The 22,484-nt window shown below is 42.0% G+C and overlaps 1 protein-coding gene across 2 annotated transcripts; it reads right to left on the bottom strand.

Annotated features, from left to right (window-relative positions):
- Positions 1-7,938: 7,938 nt before the first annotated feature.
- On the bottom strand, positions 7,939-21,446 carry LOC125372645 (arylsulfatase B-like). 2 transcript variants are annotated; one of them, XM_048383124.1, is made up of 14 exons: positions 21,290-21,446; positions 19,302-19,413; positions 19,056-19,107; positions 16,159-16,262; positions 14,533-14,639; positions 14,118-14,182; positions 13,414-13,515; positions 12,474-12,537; positions 11,579-11,676; positions 10,941-11,077; positions 10,053-10,111; positions 9,621-9,744; positions 8,803-8,945; positions 7,939-8,322 (listed from the first exon to the last, which is right to left on the bottom strand). In XM_048383124.1, exons 1-14 carry the CDS (start codon positions 21,384-21,386, stop codon positions 8,144-8,146), a joined length of 1,443 nt encoding a protein of 480 aa, XP_048239081.1. In that variant the 5' UTR covers positions 21,387-21,446; the 3' UTR covers positions 7,939-8,143. The 2 variants fall into 2 exon arrangements, with proteins under 2 accessions (XP_048239081.1, XP_048239082.1); XM_048383125.1 differs by having other exon boundaries at positions 8,147-8,322; positions 8,810-8,945.
- Positions 21,447-22,484: the final 1,038 nt, after the last annotated feature.

The following is a 22,484-nucleotide window of genomic DNA, read 5'->3' as shown; positions in this document are numbered from 1 at the left end:
GTGAATTGTTTGATGGCATTACTTTGAAGTTGACAGATGACAAAATTGACACAATTTGTGGATAACAACTTCTTTTATACTGTAAAGGGTGACGTTTCGGTATAGATCCTGATACCGTTGTGAAGCAAGACTGAATAAACTATGGTTATGAAAGTAAGATGTATTATATCGACCAATTGAAAAGTACAACATAAGTTCGCACTGACCATTGTCAGCCACACTTGGTAATGTTCAGGTTAATCATTGATGATCATTTGGTTTGTGGAAGAAAGCAGGGGGTGGGGGTGGGGGTGGGGGTGGGGAGGGGGGACTATCACACATACTCAACTCACGACAAACGACAAAGAAATCCGGGTACTGGGGGTCATATTCTGACCCAAGGGGTGTTTACTTTGTTTTGAGCAAATTGCGTGCATGGATTCTGTGAAAAGGGAAAGAAGGGTATTGTCCTCTGCAAGTACCAAGAGCCGGTGATGGTCAGCGAGACTAACTGTTTCGGATACGATAAAAGGTCCTATTTTAATTAACTGTTTTTTGTTGTTATCGTTACCGTGAACTATATTAAAATATTTTACCGTTGTACTGAAGACGGGCCGCCACGATTGTTCGTACATAATTGTAAATGTTTCTGTAAGCTATATTTTTCAATGTTTCTTGGGTATACTTGGGTATAATGTGTGAAGCCCATTTCTGGTGTTCCCAGCCATGATATTGCTGGACTATTGCTAACACCATACTCACTCACCCACAAACCTTTGTACAGTTGTTAACTAGTATTCTCTATGTATTAGCCCGCCAAGGCTCGGTAAATACAATGTTTATTCCTGATAAAGGATATTTACCATCCACAAACACACTCGCATGACAACTTCTTTATCATATCATGATCTCATCTCTAAAAAAAACTTTACCTAAACATTGCAAGTTTTCCTGGAATGTGCGCATTAATATATATTACGTCAGAAGGTGAGTGATGTGTCAGTCGGAGAGTGACAAGTCAACATAGTTTCAACCTGTTTCTCATACATTGGCGTAACTACATATAGGCAAAACTTCCTACACAAATTGTCTACTTGCCTTTCGCGGCACTCCTGCCATCAGTACGCTAGGGTAACTGCCCTTTATCAAAGGGAAGTTTCTCCAACCCTAGTCTGAGACGTCTGTTCAGAGTCTACTTGTCCTGTCATTAACGTTACGAAGTGCAGTCAGATGTACACGCAGCAACAAAACGAAACAAGGCAACAATTCGCACATATTTGGGCCAAATCCATTCTGTTTTCGTTTTGGGAAAAGGTTCAAAGCCGGCGAGGTCAAAGATATGGAAACTGATCTCGCTAAACTAGTGTCCTCACAAAATTGTTTCGCAATTTATATCTTCTAAATTGCACAATTTCGTAAAATGCCTCAGCTACGTCACAGTTAGACACTGATTTTGAGCATATAAGACTAATCGTTTGATAATGATAGCAATTATCTGAGTACTTTCTCCAAATTCCCGATGGTTAATCCTGACTCGATCGCGGCATGACGCCATGTTTGATTGTAAAATACTGAAAGTAGTTCCTACTTGACCTTTGATATTTGCATCTCTATCCGCATATGACCCCAACGGATATCGTTTTTATCCGTCGGCTTTATCCTGCCGAGAAACACCAATTATATGACAAAGCCTTGTATCAGTAGGCTTGTTTAAACAGCTTTTCAACAGCGAACGTCATGCAGGAAATATCATTTCGTTTACCTAAATTGTTTCAGAAGCACGGATCTCGTTTATTTTTTGTGGTTTGTTCCAGCCTTGTCGGGCGGAAGATGACACGAACGATGTCCTTCGCCGTGGTACTTGGCTTGCTCCTTGTCCTGCTGCCTGCTGTGACGTCATACTACGAAATCGGTAGGCAGAGCACTCTGTTCACGCGCTTGCCATAACTTCCGAGTCTAAGCGACATGTAGAGCTTTCTTCATCTTGTCTAGCTAGAAAACTAGGAGCGGAGACCGTTTTCCACTATCCAGCATACCGCAAACAGTATTTCATATTGTAGATAACCGAATGTTGTGGCTAGTCACATGTCCTTGAATTTGACGTTGAATTTGACCTCGAATTTGACCTCGAATGTTTTGTCCGGGTGACTTACCATTTCATCATAGGCTACCACGACCGTGACCTTGCTGATTTATTTCAACCAGTTGGCCAATTCATCCAAGGCGTTGCACGTCGCCTACTGCTACCTTGAACATGCATGCAAGAAACACCGTTGTGGGGTCGATTCCCGGTTTGCCAAGACGTTTCTTGGTGTCAGTCATACCTTTGCTCGCAGATTAACCAATGTGATAAATTTCCAAGACCTGCATCAATATTTCCCCACAACAAACTGACAATCCGTGATAAGACTGAATACCTTTAACTGAAGGACGTCGCTCAATATCGTTCATCATTTGTATTAGACAACCTTTCTGTGTCGATCTTTTTGCAATAACAATCTCTCCTTGTCAATTGCAAACCCTTAAGTAAAAAAAGAAGTTATGTGTACAGTGTCAATGACCTTTGAAATGCTATCGAAGCCGGAACTAACGTTACAGTGTGTCCACGCGTCAGTCAAAATGAGTGAGTTGGATTTAACGCCCCTTTTAACGGACGTTTACCGCTTCGGTGAAACCCACGTCCACGGATATGGTGCTGACAAACCTAGAAACATAATCGGGGCGAACCGGGATTCGAACCCACAATCATAGGTTTCTGGCGTGCCGAAGGGTCGCAACTCTGCACAGCGAATCGCGGCGCCTTAGACGACTGGGCCATCCATGTCCCCCAGTCAAAATGAAGGCGAGCGGATCTCAGATGGGTAATTCCTCTGAGAGATTTACTTGCTAACTGACATGACTGACGCAAAATCACATTGGCGTCTAGTTATATATATGCAGATATATAAGGTATATTGGGTTGGTTCATATATATGCTATAGTTCCTTGGGACGCCAGAAACCTATGATCGAATCCTGGTTCGCCTCGCTTATGTCCCTAGGTTTGTCAACACCATACTCGTGCTCGTCATTTTCACCAAAGTGCTAAACGTCTGAGACCTCCCAGATTAAACTGACACGCCCTGACATAACAATAATGCTATTCAACGCGGCGTTAAACCCAACTCACTCACTCACTGCGATCCTATGTTTAATGGTGAATTCTGTTGACAGGGAACTGCACGCTGTCCTGCAAGCCTCCACAGATTCTGCTGCGGTTATCATGTCGCTGTTTGAGTAAGGATGCAACATGTTGATGTACGCTTATCGAATCCTTGTTTCTGCTAACCCCATGCGAACCGTGCGGGATTCCCCAGCTATCGGTGCTTCTCAGAGAATGAGACTGTGACATGCGACTGTCCTATTGTGGCACGTTGCTTATGCTATCAACCACTGGGTTGTCTGCCCAGACATGATTTACAGTTTGTTTGTTTGTTTGTTTGTTTGTTGTGTAACGCCGCACTCAGCAATATTCCAGCTATATGACGGCCGTCTGTAAATAATGGAGTCTGAACCAGACGATGACATTGTGTATACCCAGATATACAGGGAAACCTCGTGTTCGGAGGCCCTGCTATCTTGACTATTAAAATGATGACATGTTCTACTAACCAAACAAGTGATGAGTCGAACGATATTTCATCATTTTTGAAAAATATGCAGTAATGGCTCGTAATCGTTGATCTTCGTATGGACGATGGACTGCAATGTTTGACAGTTTTATTTTTACAAAATAGTTTGACTCAGCACTATTGGGTAGTGTACGCTTCCAGACTTGTTAATCCGGACATTTGAATATCCGTACATTGGAATATCCGTACATTGGAATATCCGGACAACTTCGAGTGGTACAGGTTACATTGTAATTGTTTTTCATCAGATCCGATCCGTGAATCTAGAGACGTTCATCACGAAATGCACGACGACCCGGATGACGGGGGAGGGCAGATAGACGACAGCAATCCCTGAAAATCGGGCAAACGGCGCCAAACCCCGACAAGCGGGAAACGACGCCCGACAACACCCGGGAAACAAGCCCCGAGGCCGACAACTCTACTGGTGATTGCACAACACATTATGATGGCGGTTGTAAACGTCATTTCTAATAAAAAGATTTTTTTCTGAAAATATCTTCCGTCATATTGGCATATCTGAAATACAGGCAAACTAGTATTACTGTGCAGTGGCAATACCGGGTGAGGATAGTACATCGATACTCATGTTGTCAATCCCGGGATAGTCTCGATTACCTACCGCCGGCATATAACCAACCGAGGGTATCCATGCCAAACCGGAAGTTGGTAGGACTGGTAGCGACTACCTTTTTCTCGCTGGACAGTACCCACTGTGATATTTACCTCGACATGACGAGGTTTGAGGGTATATGATGTATCGTTATTTTCCATACAAACTCCGATTAGAGTACTTGCATGAAGGCCAGATTTAAAGGGACGCACACCAGACATGCATGCACTTCGGGATCTGAAATGTACAGACACTCAAGAGACACAAGAATAGGTCTTCAGTAAATGATCAGGCTCGTTGACTTCGTTGGTACATGTCATCGTGTCCCAATTGCGTCAATCACTGGATATGACTGGTCCAGACTGGATTATTCAGACCCTGTCATATAGCTGGAATATTGCTGAGTGCGGCGTTAAACAACAAACAAGGAATCCGGATCAAAACACTTTCAGCGCATCATGATTAGTGATATAACCCGAGAATATTTCATCTTGGCATTGTCATGATCACTCTCAAGGAATACATAAATATTCTTTCAGTGCTGATGTGCCGTCAACATCAGCATCTTTATCAATAGCAGACATCTCTGGTGATGATTATATGGACATATGAGAATACTGACAATAGCCCGAACAGGACAGGACGTGCGGAAACGCAGAGTTACAGTTCTGATCATGAGAGTGGAAAATATTACAACCTCTATTGTTGATTTAGATAGTGAGGGAGTGACATTGGTTTAGTGCCCTTTGATATTCTTTTTTTTTTAAAAAACAGCTATCACAACACTGTAGCCGCCAAACAGATGGACTTTCTTCCACACAATGCATGATGTACTGGTACCCTGTATCACTTTGCATTATGATAGACATGCCCTTATGACATGTTCTCATACTTACTGACTTATACGTGGTCTGGATTGTATCACGCAGTTAACAGTTCGACGCCACAGGAACTCGCTACTGGTCAGTAAATATGAATATATATCCCCCAACATATATAAGTATTGAAAGGCACCTCATTCGCTTATTGACAAACACAATAACCGTAAATCGATAGATAAGTACTTTCTCTACCTGTACAAGTCATGTACACTCGATTTAAGCCACTCACATACGAAATATCGATAGTCTATGCAGCGAGCTTGGATAATTGTCACAAAAGGCGAGCGGAACTAGATGTTCAGCCGCGGTCAGAATCGAACGAGTCCTCTGATTGGCTGAAAATAAGACGTGCTCCAATTAAACAAATTAGCGCGAAATTTGAAGACGGTTATTTTGAGTACTTCAGAGGAGATGGTTTGGCAGCAGAATCTCCAAAAGAGATAATTAATTCTACGACTTCTAGTGTCAGGATTATCCAACTGATCGTCTGAGTTTATAAGTTTATCATTCAATTCTCAAATTTCTGACCATATATTACCGTGACTAAAAATCGGACGTATTGTTGTTCATGTTTGTATATAGATTTTAAGTTTTTATCAATATGTTTAAAGTAACCTTGTAGAGAACCTTCCTTGTCAACTGAGAGAATTTGTTGTCTGTAGTCCATGCTTCCGAATCGGCTCCGTGCTTTTCTTGACACTACCGAGAACATTTTAACATACTAGCTATAGATTTTAAGGCCATTGATTGAGCTTTATGACTTGCTTGGTGGACTAAATGTACTGATGTTAGCCTGATATTTGGCTAAAGAGCTACCCCTTGTTCATCTCGCCCTTCATGGTCGCCATCACAGTACGCGTAACAGAAACCATTCCGGATCCGTGTCCTTCTGCAGACCACCGATATTTTTTCAGCGTTTACAATTTCCCCAAAAGATCACTGAAAAATTATTTTTTTACAATTATAACTTTTATTAGCGATAGCACTTTGCGACACATGATATAAAGGCATTCACCGAAAACCAAGTAAGATCTCTGAATCTAAACTATATTCCCCTGGACATTTTGTAAATATACTGAACAACAAAAGTTCCTGTGACATTGAATAAGATTAAATGCAAACTTATGTTTTTTACCAATTCTGAAACAATTTCGGTTTGCAACAGATAAAAGACTCTTGTAAGTGTTCAAATGGTTTAATTTGCCATACTGACTTCAGAAAATGCGTGATTACATAATAAAAACATGAACATGCCAAAATGTGAATTTACAAATCAATAGCGTGTGTCCACCTCTGGCTGCGATGCAAGCAACACATCTTCGTCTGATGGAATGGACCAGGCGTCGTACAAAGTCCTGCTGGAGCATGTTTCGAAGTTCACGTTGTTTTGTTGAAGAGAATCCTGAACAAGTCGAGCAATATGAAGCCGGACGTTGTCATGTTAAAAGGAAATGCCTGGGCCATGACGACGCAAAAACGTTAGAACAACAGGGCCGATGATCTCGTCGCGGTAGCGCTGTCCATTGAGATTTCCCTCTACCACTATAATACGGGTCCTCTGTCTTGCTGTAATCCCATCCCCATACCATTCGATTGTTATACCTCGAACCTCGAGTGTAGTATATAATTATACCAAAGAAGCGCGAGTATATAATTATACCAAGGAATTCCGTGCGCTAGTCCTTCAGAGGACATTTTTTTGTGCGACCAATAACATGAAAACTAGCGCAAAGATTATTTTCAAACGTGGTGAACCCTTTCTATACCAATAGGAGTGGTGCAGTGCAAAGTTTGATTTTAAATATTTGGACTATCAGAAGAAATACATCTTTTCTTTACAGTTTTTGTGTTAAGATGTTTTTACTTAAACATTTGTGCGACATATAACTTGAAAACTATTGCATGGATTCTTTTCAAATTACAGGAACTATTTCTATACTATTAGGAGAGGTGCAGTGCAAATATGATAAGTATATTTTCTGAAAACTATAATTTCTATATGTTTTGGACATAGAATTTTTTTACTTCAACTACTGAATGGACTCATTTTCAAATCGGAGTACATCTTCTATACCAATGGGAGAGGTACAGTGCATAGTTTGACTTTAATAAGTGGATTTCCATAGAAAATATGGTTTTTTTTCACGTTTTGAATAGGGGGTGTTAGTGAGCACTGTTCACCGTTTGCCTTGTTTTGATTGACATTGTCCTTCATGTTTCCCCAAATATTTTCAGTCGGGTTCAGGCCCGGACTTTAGCTGGGCCATTCCAGGAGTGTAACATCATGCTCCTTAAACCATTCCCGAGAATGCTTCGCTCTGTTTTGTTTGGGATCATTGGTTTTCTGGAATACCCACCCTTCGCATTGCTATTGGAAGGAGATGTCCTTTAGAATATCAGCGTTCGTTGCACTGGCTTGTTTACCAAGGGAGACAACTCTGGTTATATTTTATTTGTGTGTGTGTGTGTGTGTGTGTGTGTGTGTGTGTGTGTGTGTGTCTGTGTCTGTGTCTGTGTCTGTGTGTCTGTGTGAGACGCCAGAGAATAATGAAAAGACTACCGCTATTTTAATTCTATTCAGTTCGTTTATTTCACACTCAATTTTAGCCAGTAACTAAATTATAGATCCACAGACGATAATTGAAATCGCTGCGGTTATGTATTGCTACAGTTGCATATAACGGTACTCCGTTAGTACATTGAACATTTAAAGCAACCCGCACTGATTTATGATCAAGCAAACATGCGTGTACAGAAAACTACGTTTATAACGAACATGCTTACTGACGGATTTGTTTGTCCTGACCATTTGCTGTACATATTCTGTATATGCTTACAACGAACTACGGTTATAACGAACTAAAATTAGTGGTCCCTTTGAGTTCGTTATAACCGTAGTTTACTGTATGTATATTCAGACTGCAAACATGTTTCGATGATGAGAGCTTGTACGTCTTGTTCAAGCTCGTTACGCGACATGAAGAATTATGAAGAGAGTTCTTAGAGTTTGCACCAGCCAGGCGTCCAAGCGTTGCCATAATTCCTGGGGTTGGACTGTGGATCGGGGTCGGGGAAGTTGGGGGGTACCATCTGCTTTCGGTACTCCAGAAGGCGAGACTTCAGCTTTGCAACAACGTCTGGTAGTTGGGAGGACAGGTCATGTCGCTCTGTGGGGTCCGCTGAAACGGATACAATCATTGGTGAGAGCTTGACTGGGTCAAGTGATCGACATCGTGAGCATCTAGCTACGCGAAGTAGTAGTAATTTGTATTGATTTGTGAACCTAGTTAATTTTGTAACATATGTGTTGATTGTATATCACTTGTTGTTTGTTTGTTGGCTTCGTAATTCAGGCCACATGGCCCCTAGTACATATTACATTAGGTCACGTGTCCAGAGTGTTATATCTCTGTCGACCTCATTTTAAATAATATATATATATATAAAGCTACCCACCGTAGTACATTAATATCACAGGATTTAAATAAATTTGCAAACGTAGTATTACCCTTATAATATTTCTGTAATGAGGTAAAAAATAAGTATTTCTCAAGTGAATTTATTTCTTACATACAATAAAGACATCGTATTCATCAATACCATATAGATCTGTATGAAGTATATTAATTTGGGTGATGATGTGATAATTAAATATGCACCTATTACATCAAATAACTGTGCTTTATCAGGGTCAAGGTCATAAATTATTTCTTCGTATATATCATCTTCAGTGTTGTTCATGGGACGGTGCCAGCCATCTTGTTGTCCAGGGTAACCAAGCAGCAGTTTGTAATTGCCCATCCTTAAAAAAAACACACAAAACATACAAACATACTGCAAGATATTTTGCATGGTTCCACAGTTGGGAGCTTAATTAATTGAAAAGGCGCATGCCTTACGTCTATTGTGGGGTCAAGTGACTTGAAGACGGTAGTATCCTGATTGCGGACGACAGGTTTAAAAAATTGAGAAGCAGTTGACTTTATCATATGCTTAATTTTCAATTGAAAGCATCTTAAGTTATCTTAAAATATCATATTTATATAAAACAATGAATTTATCGGAGCTTAGGCAGCACTAGAATACTTCTGTATGGTTATATTTTTAAAAAATAATTCAAATTCTAAATTTGTCAAATAAAAAGATGTTTTCGCATAATACACAACTGTTCATGGCTATGTCAGACATCTTATCTTTGAAAATCACCGACTTGCTCTTTTCGGCGCACATTTTCATTTCAAACATGGTAGGGATCATTTGGTTGCAAATTCATTTTTTACCCTAGCTTTGTACTAATTTATATTTACACAAGACTACCCTGCCATTTGTTTTTACAAACTGCTGCAGGAATTAGTGCTGGTTAAATAGACATAACCGAATATAGTTCTTTCAATTTTCAATTACACAAAACACAAACTCGGCATACTTACCTTTGCCCTGATCTACTTACTTCCTGTGTTATATTTCAGTCTCTTACCTGATGCCAGCTTGGCCTTCTTTCGGTATAACAAGGTAGTCCAGATTGTAGATGAACTCGGTTCTCTTGGACGGGAGGCCATTCCTGATAGAGTCCCACTGATCTATCCCGTCTCTGTCGGTCACTGCATCACATAAACACACACTACCTTTACTGTGACAAGACGGATCAAACAAGGGGCAATAATCTTCATTGGTGGTCAATTTAATATGGACGATTGGATTGGAACGGTTCCGTCTGGATCTGGGGATGTAACATGTAGACATGTGAACTGACGCTAGATTCATGGCAGGACATCTTGTTAAAACAGACACTGCACATACCAACCTGTAAGTCCTGTTCAGAACTTGAATACTTATATAATTACTAGCAAGACTATTTTGTTTCATTAAGTATACACATACATTTTACACAGTATGTTATCACAATTACCCGGCGTTCCTCCGGCGGCGGAAACCAAAGTCGGTAGCCAGTCTACAGCGTGGATCATTCTAAACAGAAAGTAACGCTGATTATTTAAAAAGAGGCGTGAGGGAAAGTCACACTACATTCTCGTTTAAAGCATGACTTCAGAATCATGTAACGTATAAAAGTAAATGCGTATTTATATAACTATTTGACTCTCTGTTGGTTTAAGTGGACGCCATTACACATCTCAGTATGACATAGACCATTGTACAACACTCACACCGACCAGCAACATACATGACGCCAACCAGCAACATACATGACATCAACCAGCAACATGCATGACATCAACCAGCAACATGCATGACATCAATCAGCAACATACATGACATCAACCAGCAACATACATGACATCAACCAGCAATATACATGACGTCAACCAGCAACATAAATGACATCAACCAGCAACATGCATGACATCATCCAGCAACATGCATGACATCAACCGGCAGCATACTTGACATCAACCAGCAACATACATGACATCAACCAGCAACATACATGACGTCAACCAGAAACATAAATGACATCAACCAGCAACATGCATGACATCAACCAGCAACATGCATGACATCAACCAGCAACATGCATGACATCAACCAGCAGCATACTTGACATCAACCAGCAACATACATGACATCAACCAGCAACATACATGACGTCAACCAGCAACATAAATGAACCATTCTCTGCCAGCAAAATGTATGGGCAACACCAGAGACTGTCTTCAAGCATTGTACTAATGTAATTAAGATTCTAACCAGGGTCTTTAGCGTGACGAGCGAATGCAGTAACTAACAGGCTGTTTCCACAATTCAAGCTAAGAAATGGTATTCATGAGAGGTCACTTACCCATCATACGTGTAGCCCGTCTTCTGGAGTCCCGCCCCCGACATGAACGCCGTCACCCTCGTACCCCCCTCCCACAGAGAGTGCTTGCCTCCTCTCAGGGGCCAGTTGTTGCCGTGACTAAATATCTCCCCTCCGTTCTGCAACAACACGCTTTCAAGGTACATGTCAACACTTACAACTTAAAACACAATGTACAATATGTCATACAGTTTTTACAATATACCAACTGCAAATAATATAATATATATATATATATATATATAGTCTACTCTGGAATATGGAGTATAAAGGGCTCGGGATCGTTGACTTGGTATCGTATCCGAATTGCGTAGATCGATTTTCATGATGTCAGTATCACTGGAGTGTCTGGTCCAGGCTCGATTATTTACAAACCGTCGTCATATATACTGCTGAGTGAGGCGTTAAACAACAATGTATGCTGGTCGTAAAGGATCCACTAAATGGATCGACGGGTCAAGCTCGGTGACTTGGTCATGTCATCGTACATGAGGTTGTGGGACGTTGCTCATGATATCAATCACTGTTTTTTTCTGATCTATGATAATGTACAGGCCACCATCATCTAGCTGGAATATTCAGGGTTCGGCGTTGAACAACAAACAAAGGTAGTCACGTACATCAGCTGTGAGCAGGAACAGTGTGTTGTCATACAGCCCTCTCTCCTTCAAGGCGTCAGTCACGTTCCCTATAGCTTCATCAAGGGCATTCACCATACCTGCAAAGTTGTAAATATCCTCATAATGATGACGCACGCTAACAATATACAAAGGCATTTGTCGTATCAACCTGAATCACTGCACCTGTTTGAACTAATATGAACTCTGAACGTCCATGATACAAGGTCATGTTAAATGAGTAAGTATATGCAAATCAACATCTGATTGGTTCATGAGCAAGTCATCCAATCTGATTGGTTCATGAGCAAGTCATCCCATCTGATTGGTCCATGAGTAGGTATGTGCAAGTCATTACATCTGATTGGTCCAAGAGCATGTACAGTATATGCAAATCACCTCCAACATGTGTTTTCACTTTATCAGTTTTTTCACTTTAAAGGATCTGACTTCCTATCCTGTCTGTTCTATTGTATGTAATGCATGCCTCGTTATCCTCTGTTTGGTCGTCATTGCGAATCAGTTAAACTAATTGCGTACTATCATATCAGTATGTCTACTCAAAGTGTGTTGGATTTAAACGCCGCCTGAACATTATCTTTTGTTCATATCATAGTGCGCTAATCAATGGCAGGAAAGGTCAAGGTCACGCGGGTAGTCGGCGTCAACGTGATTGGTGAAACCTATCAGCTCGGGTATAGTGCTGTCACCAAGGGTCATAATCGTTATGAATCTGAGATTGGAATTAAACCATGACCAGGGAATCCTGGTACGTGTAGGGGACGTAACTGTACACAGGGAGATCCAACATCGTAGATCACAGGGCGACCACAGAAGGCTTACATCAAGGTTATCATGCATTGGCTGGTCACATGTCTCAAGGGCGGTTAATACTCACCACTGAACACACGCCTTCCCTTATTCACAACATGTGGGAACCTATCTTCATATATCTTGGGGACCTGCAACATAGTGACGTTCAGATTATACTGATTGTGAACAAAATATGCATGCAGGTGGTAACATCTATTCATATAACAGGTGAATTACATCTAAACAATATGACAGGCGAATAACATCTATATAATATAGCATGTGAATATGATATACGTACGTATATCATATAACAGGTGAATAGCATATGTATCATATAGCATTTGAAAAAAACCCATCAAAATTATCATTTGGCAGCTGATTAACACCAGTATCAGAAAATATGACAGCATTAATATCACATTATTCATATACATTTTCCCAGACACATATTTTGTACAAATAAAAAAGACTTGTATGGACATGTTTCATCTACACAAAGGAAAGTATACACTTGAAATTTGGATCTGCCCAAATAATTACAAACGTCATCAAAACCACATTAGGCTGAAAACATTCGTCGAAACACAACTATGATACCTGTTTCAAAGACATTACCGAATAACCATTTTTGTTTGTTATATTTGTAGCCTCCACCAAACATGTGTTTATAGTTTTTTTTGCCAGGCAGTTTATATAGGCACCAGATATTAAACTAGCTATGTTTATATGCAACGTGATCTGTATAAGGTGGTTGTTGGTACTATCGGGGTACTTTGTTCCACAGGACAGAGAATTTCCAGTTTGGGTAAACGTTGTAACTACTATGTCTCTTAGTAATAGGATAATCAAATATCGACTGCTAGATGGAACTACATCACAAAAGTGGAGCTAACAACAAGTAAATTGTGATCAATCGACATGAATCTTGCCATGACTGTTAGTTGGGCAGGTGGAGTGTCACGTGACAAGATGTTCCTGAACTGTTTCCTCTACAGCTGCTGTTGTACCAAGCAATGTCTCACCTCTGTCGGGGCGTGAACGTTCTGGAAGGGCAGATACAGGAACAGTGGTTGGCTCTTGTCATGGGTGTTGATGACGTCAACGATCTTCTCTGTGAACACCCACTGGATCGTGAGGGGAAGCAGAAACAAGTGGTAGCATTAGTACAGATCGAACCCCCACTGACAGCAACATTTCAGTCTTTCTGTGGACAATACAAGGGGCCTGATATTGATCGGTAGAGGCCCCTTGTCTAACACCAAACACGTCTGGGTCAGAAGGAAAACAAAGTGAGAGAAGCGATTGACCCGTGAAGATCCAGGGTAGAACAGGTTTTCAGCAACCCATGCTTGCCGTTAAAGGCGACGATGCTTGTCGTAAAAGGCGACTAACGGGATTGGGATGGTCAGGCTCGTTGACGTGGTTGATGCATGCCATCGTATCCAAATTGCGTGGATCGATGCTCATGATGTCAATCACTGGATTGTCTGGTCCAGACTCGATTATTTACAGACCGCCGTTATATAGCTGGAATATTGGTGAAAGCGGCGTTACACAACACACAAAAGAACAAATAAAACCAGCGCGATGTGACGTGCCACGTTGATAGACCCGCTTAAGCACATTACTGATATTAGACTAAAGATAGATTTCACCCAGAATGACGTTTAGGTATCCTTGTATTTAACTTTCAAAGGTTAATGCAACATATGTAAACCAGTCTTACCGCTGAATATGTCCCTTGGTAATCCCATTCCGCTTCCTTATTGTTCCTGAAGTCTAAAAACCCGGCTGAAACACACACGTGACGATATGTGTAACCATGCAAATCTTTTGACTGGATCTTTTGATGGAAATAAACGTTTATTTTAGTTTTACCAGTTGGTTTGATAATTGATTTGATCGTCTAAAAGTCTAAAGTGCAATATCTACCGCATAGTGAAAGAAATAGTAGACTACACCAATGACTAGACAGACAAGTCAAGTGTGTATCTGGATCAAGTGGGATTCAGGTGGTACAAGCCCCGCCCCCTTTTCAGACACATTATGTGTCGACCTGTGTCAGTAATGTGGTTTGGTTTACTTCCTGACATGGGTAGAACGCATACCCCCATTGTGGATGGGTTTAGTGTTGTACTTACAAATATTATGCAAGTAATAGTCCTCCTTTGAATTATAGTAGCCGAAGAAAGTATCGAAGCCCCGGTATGTTGGTGTGCATCCCCACTCACAGAAACCCAGGTGCCATCTGGAGTGGACAATGTGTCATCCTGTATTCACATTTCGATGGATCTTCGAAGTATTTTGAATTATGTGGTTCGAAATTCTTGTGAGTATTCTTACTGAAGAAAACGAAGCAGTTTCAAAGTATACGATTAATCAGGGTTACGTTAACAATTGCTGTGTTCGTGATAATCAGTTTGGTTTGTCCCTTATTAACTGAATTCATTATGAGTGAGAGCCAATATAGGTATAGGATATAAACCGCCCTCGCGGGCTATCCATGAAAATAATGCAGTCCGGCAAAGGAAAAGCCCGCGGACCGTAGGCCCATGGGCTTTTCCTGCACTGGAGTGCATTATTTTCACGGATAGCCATAGGAGAAGGTTAATATCTGACTTATAAACCGACAGATATGAGGAAGATTTTTTGTTTACATGACATAACTTTAATTCTGAAATTTCAATTGTAGCAGTCGAAAGTTATCAGTCAAATGCGTACAGCTCGAACGCAACCGCTTCGCGTGATCGTGCATGTGGAGTGCATGCAGTGCGTGCTAGATGCTATGACTTGGGATCACGTGTGTTCAGCTGCAGTCAGTTTTGACGCAACTTGCACAATGAGGGGAGCGACGAAGACGGTCTTTTTATAACTCCGTCCTCTTTCTATGGTGAGTACAATGCTGCTGTCGATAATACATATTAATTTAGGCATGAAACAAGATCTAGAACCTGAAGCAGTGCCTTGATTGTCAATGGGAACGGAACAATACGATAGTCGTTTACGTTGTGAATTTTCAATTTTGTTTACTGTTCTGCAAATGAATGTGCCATTGAAACCAGTTTTTAACATATTAATTTTAATTTCAGGGTACCGAAGTGAAGCTGTGTGGTCGTACAAGCGTACATCTGATCAACAGAAGTCGGCAGTGTCTGCAATTATCTGTGGTGCCGATCCGAAACGGAGATGCGTGACTATTTCTGACAAGTCGGAAAAACTAACGCCTACACAGTCGCCAGTAACTCCAGATGAGCCAACCAGAAGTGGACGTCCTATTGTTTTCAATGTCCACATCGCGTAGACTTCTGTAAACATTTCATGAAATAAACGTTGATGAAAAAACTTTATTTTTTTTCAAAATGCCAGAGGGGTCTTCTGTAGAAAATCCCGTGGGCAGAGGGATCTTCTGTAGAAAACCCTGTGGGCAGAGCGATTTTCGGAGAAAAGAACAACCTGTTGTAGTAATGGAAATGCATCACTGGAGGTTTATAAACAGTAATATTTGAGCCTGTGAGGGGGAAGACATTTACCACTTTTTCGTAACTGACAGACCAAGCCCCTCCTCCCCCCCCCCCCCCCCCTCTCCCCCCCCCCCCCCCCCCCCCCCCAAATTATCACTGATTGCTTAATGAGTAAAGAATGAGACATATGGATACATGTCTTCAATATAAGATTCAGGAAAAGTCAAGCATTCCTTATCATTCCTTGCCAAAGTCATTCTGTACTTGTTTGACGTGATTGTTGAGGTGTTAAGATTGTGTACTCACTTGCCAACCATGTGTGTGGCGTAGCCGAGTTTCTTCAGCTCCTGTGGGAGGATGGTGTAGTTGAGGGGCAGGCAGACTGATTGTTTAGCTCCAATGACTTGATGCTGGAAAGGGAGGTTACTCTTACCATATGTCAACTGTCTCGTATATTCTCTTCCGTTTCGTTCGTTTGCCATCAGTGACAGTAAATCTAGCCCAAACCTCAGTTGTATCTCGTGGGGATAGGGATGGGGATTGGAAGGGGCAGAGTCAGGGATGGGTGTGACACCATGTGTATCGTGTTATATGATCTGAACTAACGTGAGGAGGCTCATGTCAACTATCACGCCAACTATCATAGTTTCGTTCGTGCTAAATCTGCCCCAAACCTTGGTTGTGTCTCATAGGGATAGGGACTGGTACTGGGTAGAGTTAGGGAATCGCTGTGTATCATGTTAATGGATCTGAACTCACCTGCCGTGAATCACTGTCATATCAACTGTCATGTCAACTATCACAGCTCAGAAGACATCCTGTATACTACATGAAAACACGGTCATGGTGTCTGCCACAACTTACTTCCCCACCATGTGAGTTGCGTATCCTAACTTCTTCAGCTCTTGGGGTAGAAGTGTGTAATTTAGTGGGAAACACACAGCCTGATTATGACCTATCATATCGTGCTGCAATGGGAGATAACTCTCAGTCGACCAGGTCAGATGACGTCTCGTGTGTGACGTTTTAACGTTGTTGGTAAAGCTCATAACTATACTTATCTATTCATAATAGCTACCGAGAGTTTAACGATTCTTGTTTTATCATATAATGCATAACAAATGTAACTAGAAAAAAATATTATTAAAGAATATATTCATAAAAAAACTAACCCAAAACAGTAACCAAGCTTCATTTAAAATTCAATAGTGTGTGTGTGTGTGTGTGTGTGTGTGTGTGTGTGTGTGTGTGGGTGTGTGGGTGGGTGTGTGTGTGTGTGTGTGTGTGTGTGTGTGTGTGTGTGTGTGTGTGTGTGTGTGTGTGTGTGTGTGTGTGTGTGTGTGGGTGTGTGGGTGGGTGGGTGGGTGTGTGGGTGTGTGTGTGTGTGTGTGTGTGTGTGTGTGTGTGTGTGTGTGTGTGTGTGTGTGTGTGTGGGTGGGTGGGTGGGTGGGTGGGTGGGTGGGTGGGTGGGTGGGTGTGTGTGTGGGGTGTGGGGGGGTGTTGGGGGTGGGGGGCGTGTGTGTGGGGGGGGGGGTTGGGTGTGTGTGGGGGGGGGGGGTGGGGGGTGGGGTGTGTGTGTGTGTGGGTGTGGGGGTGTGTGTGGTGGGTGTGGTGTGGGTGTGGGTGTGGGAGGGTGTGGGAGGGTGTGAGTGGGTGGGTGTGTGTGTGTGTGAGTGTGAGTGTGTGAGTGTGTGAGTGAGTGAGTGAGAGATTTAGAGTCGAGATTAGATATTTTTCAGCTACCAGGTATTTTGTATTTAAACCTATGAGTCTGAAGTTTATTTTGTTGCATCAATGTACTTTTTTCTGGCAAATTCGTTTTGTTTCAACACAATGAGGCATAATTATTTTGGTTCAAGAATGTTCTGGGACAATTTATTTTTTTCGATAAAAATCCAGGACCCGCCACCCTTCCCAGAATATCAAATACCTAACAGCTCGGTCAATGCCTTGGTTGAAACCAATTAGTGGCAGAGCTGTATGCTACCGGTTGAGGGAGCACAATACCCATCTCCATGTCCAGTGATACGCCCGATCTAACTTCCACGACACCATCTAGCACCTCTAGCATAGTGTAGACAGCATCTGGGGTTCAGAAGACAAGACTTGGACAGTATACTGTTCACAGATGAGTCCAGGTTTCAGCTGGACAGCTCTGATGGTGGTGCAAGGATCTAAAGGCATCAAGGAGAACGTTCTATCGACGCTTGCGTTACTCAACGTTGTCGGTTTAGGGGTAGAAGTGTACTGGTATGGGTAACACCACAACTCTTGGGTGAACACAACTCACCATTGGTCATGGAAATTTGAATGACGCACCCAACCGGGACAACATCGTTCAAGATCATGTTCTCCCCTTGGTTCAAATGCAGGGAGGTAATTATAACGTCACATTGTTGCGTGGCAATGCCCGCCAACATGTTCCACGTGTTGTATCAGACTGTTGGAGGCAGCATAACATTGCAGTACTGCCATGGCAGGCTATTCTCCTGACCTCTCCCCGAGGCTGTTTGCAATCATTTGGTGTTCTCATTACTCCGCTACTGCCTCGCCTGTGTGGTGGATGCACCTGATATTGACATTGTTCATTGAGTCGTTACCCTCACCTGGGTATGGGTTTTGTTAACGAACATGTTATGATAAAACATTGATCAGACGGATTATCATATCTTATAACATTTACATCACTTCATATGAAGCACGGTTCCTTTCTTCTGCTCGTATATAATATTTAAATATATTTTTGATATATAATAGAATATTGTATAACTTTATACTACAGATACTTCGTTAACGAAAATTATAAGTGCCTGCATTAAATAGTGTTAAGATCACTCAAATATGTCGGTTTCAACTCTATCCAGGCTCGGATGGTCAAGTTGCCTCCCTTGGTTATGACATGATCATCTGGTCGGTGGTTCGAATTACTAATACATGCCAAGGAGGATGTAAGTATTTTAAATCCTTTTGAGCTTTCCATCTCTCCATTGTTATCACCAAAGTGATAAACGTCTAGGACCTGCATCACTTCAGGGGACGGTCGGGTAGCCTTGTGGTTTAAGCATTCGCTCGTCACGCCGAAGACCCGGGTTCGATTCTCCACATGGGCACAATGTGTGAAGCCCATTTCTGGTGTCCCCCGCCGTGATATTGCTGGAATATTGCTAAAAGCGGCGTAAAACCATACTCACTCACTCACTTACCTGAAGACCAGATTTGAAGGGAAAAACCGCAGACATAAATGCACTTCGGGAGCTGAAACATACGGACACTCTTCATGTGCAGTGAGTTTGTTATGGATGACAATCACTGTCACAATCAGCGTTTGTAAAGCATCGTTTGAACACTATTCCACTTACTTTAACCCGCCAGTATATGTGGAGTTAAACATGTTACATTGAATGAACTGTTTCAATATTCTTGTGAAATAGACGTTGAATGACACTCACGGACTGCACAGCGGCTGTACATAGTTCCTGTCCAGTATCACACCATCTCGCGCCATTTTGTCCATAATAGGTGTCAGCATGTCACGGTTCCGGAAGCCAACATCATTCCAGCCTGCAACAACCAACATCTTCTGACGGACCTCTGTGTTTGATAGCTGTACATGTATACTAAAACGCCAGTTGCTTTTATGTTACCCTGGTTTGTAAAAACAACAAGATGAAAACTGAGACTTTGATAGTTAAAATATTATATTTCGTCATATCATATGTCTACCGAAACAGATTCCATTGGGCCTTCAAGACACAATAGCAGTGAAAATTATATGAATGGATCACTGAAAATCTGTGATGACACCAAGTGTTCGCGCAAAGGGGCAAAGATGTTCTGCCCGACTGGCAGCACCCGCCACTAACACTGGCTGAAGAAAATAGCAGGTTTTTTGCTTGAACCTGCACTACAGTCATCCTGTCATATGAGGGACAAGGGTGGTCCAGTCGTCTGGGGCACCGCAATTCACTGTGGAGTCCCTTCGACACCCCAGACTCCTATGACTGTGGGTTCGAATCCCTGTTCGCCCCGATAATGTTTTTAGTTTTGTCAGCACCATACCCATGCTCGTGGGTTTCACCAAAGTGGTAAACGCCTGAGACATGCATCACTTCGTGCTTTCCTCCCACATGAAGCTGACACGCTGTTATAAAGGTAATACGGCCCAAAGCGGAGTTAATTCCCTTACTCGCTCCTGTTATATGATGACGGCTTAAGGTTACAAAATAATGTTATCCTACGATGATTTCCTGGGTATAAAATATAAATAGGAAAACATATTGGACCCCTTAGTGAATTCCACAATCAATGACAGCCTTGGGTCCTACATCAATAAGGGACCCGTGAAGATCCGGGGTAGAATAGGCCTTCAGCAACCAATGCATGCTGTAAAAAGGCGACTAACGAGATCGGGTGGTCTGGCTCGCTGACTTGGTTGATGCATGTGCTCGTATCCCAATTGCGTGGATCGATGCTTATGATGTCAATCACTGGATTGTCTGGTTCAAACTCGATAGTTTACAGACGCCTCCATATAGCTGGGATATTGGTGAGTGCGGCGTTAAACAACAAACAAACAAACAAACATCAATGAGGTGAATCAGGATGGTTTCCCTGGACATTTGCCCTCCAAAGACCTACAGGTGGAGATAGCACCATGACGTCACAAACAGATAATACGGGGGACGAAATAGCACATATCACCAACAGTGTACTTAAACAGACACTGGCTAAGGTTACTGAACCGGTGCACTTTAAGACTGCCAAGAGACAAACGCAACCTCTGTCAGCCATGTGCCGTCCTAACACAGGTCAGTGTCACGACCTCTGTCCTCTGTCGTCTGTCCTCATGGTCCGACAAACACTGTAGGCGTGTTTCTCATTGCTTACTTCAAGCGCTGCATCCGTCTCATTTTGAGGTTAATACTGGCTGGGGTATTTTCAGAACCGCAATATATCCTGTAGTATTGACAATTGCTCCAAGATCTGGATACGGCCATGCCACATATGCGTGGCTGCAATGGGCCACGAATAGTTAAAATGCTGCCCACAACGGTGTAAATCACAACTCATTTACCCAATTCCCCCAATCAAGCCACTGGTTCGGCCGTTAAGACTGTTAACTGACCAAATCTATTAGCTATTAGGTCGTGTAGAACTACGTCAATCTGATAACTCAACATACACTGTAGGGCAAAATAAAGTATACATTTGACCATTGGATATCACTATAAGATTCCAAACATTAACAAACGTTAGGCTGAAAACTGGCCGAAAAACTTCAAAAGTGAGGTCCAAAATACCCGTATCAAAAACATCAACATTTGGTTCATTCTTAGACACCAACGTTTGCCTGGCAGTTTATCTTTTGTTTCGAGATATTCGAAGATACAGTTACAACTAACCCATAAGAAAAAGGTTTATCTTTCATAGACTTTACCTAGATCATCCGCGACGATGAATACAATATTGGGTCGCTGTGCGAGAACGCCGCCGATGAAGGCGAAGAGTAGGGCTGCTACTGTTGTCGACATCATAGTGACTTCGCCTTCAGCATCCCATCTCAACTACAATATGTCTGGAAACATTTTCAAAATATCTCGGGACTTGATATGGTGTTATCGGGGCAGACAGTGATATTATCAAGTGCAGGTGCAGGCTACAAATCACGTGATATAGGGACGGTGACAACCTTGACAAGTGTGAAATCGGCATAGATACCACGCCATATTAACATGGTTCAAAGGGGGTATTTAGGTCGGTGTTACACGTTTATTTTTCCTGTCGTATGCAGCAACTCTTCTACAATTACCCAATCTAATATATTAATATAAAAGGGCTTGGTTTGTTCTTTAACACCGCACTCAGCAATATTCCAGCTGTATGACGGCGGTCTGTAAATAATCGAATCTGGACCAGATAATCTAGTCATTAATATCAGGAGCACCGATCCACGCAATTGGGATACGATGACATGCATCAAGTCAGCGAGACTGACCACCGTATCCCGTTAGTCGCCTTTTACGATAAGCATGGGGTGCTGAAGACCTAATCTACCCTGGATCTTCACGGGTATATTTATATATTAAATTGGGTAATTTAAGACGTGACGGCATGAACGACAGACATGTTGTGGTGATGTTGCAATATTGAAACATGATTTCTGCAACAAATCAATTGACCTTTAGGCAAAAATGGCAAAATAGAGATATACTAAACAGAGTATTCTATGGTTATAACAAACTCAAAGGGGCCACTAATTTTAGTTCGTTAAAACCGTAGTTCGTTATAAACATATATGTCACACGTGGCAAGGTTGTCACCGTGACTATATGACGTGATTTGTAGCCTGCACCTGCACTTGATAATATCACTGTCTGCCCCGATAACACCATATCAAGTCCCCAGATATTGTGAAAATGTTTCCAGACATATTGTAGTTGAGACGGGATGCTGAAGGCGAAGTCACTATGATGTCGACAGTAGTAGCAGCCCTACTCTTCGCCTTCATTGGCGGTGTTCTCGCACAGCGACCAAATATTGTATTCATCGTCATGGATGATCTAGGTAAAGTCTATGAAAGATAAACCCTTTTCTAATGGGTTAGTTGTAACTGTATCTTCGAATATCTCGAA

Source organism: Haliotis rufescens, unplaced genomic scaffold (genome assembly GCF_023055435.1).
Source record: "Haliotis rufescens isolate VD_foot unplaced genomic scaffold, xgHalRufe1.0.p SCAF_446, whole genome shotgun sequence".
Classification (NCBI taxonomy): Eukaryota; Metazoa; Mollusca; class Gastropoda; order Lepetellida; family Haliotidae; genus Haliotis; species Haliotis rufescens.
Note: the sequence above shows the minus strand (reverse complement) of the source record. Positions and strands in the feature narration are given on the sequence as shown.

Coding starts and splice junctions, on each gene's coding strand:
- LOC125372645 (XM_048383124.1), bottom strand. CDS start 21,386: ATGATGTCGACAACAGTAGCAGCCCTACTCTTCGCCTTCATCGGCGGC. Junction 14,183..14,532: donor CTATTACTTGCATAATATTT/GTAAGTACAACA, acceptor TGTGTGTTTCAG/CCGGGTTTTTAGACTTCAGG. Junction 11,078..11,578: donor TGTTCCTGCTCACAGCTGAT/GTACGTGACTAC, acceptor GTGTTGTTGCAG/AACGGAGGGGAGATATTTAG.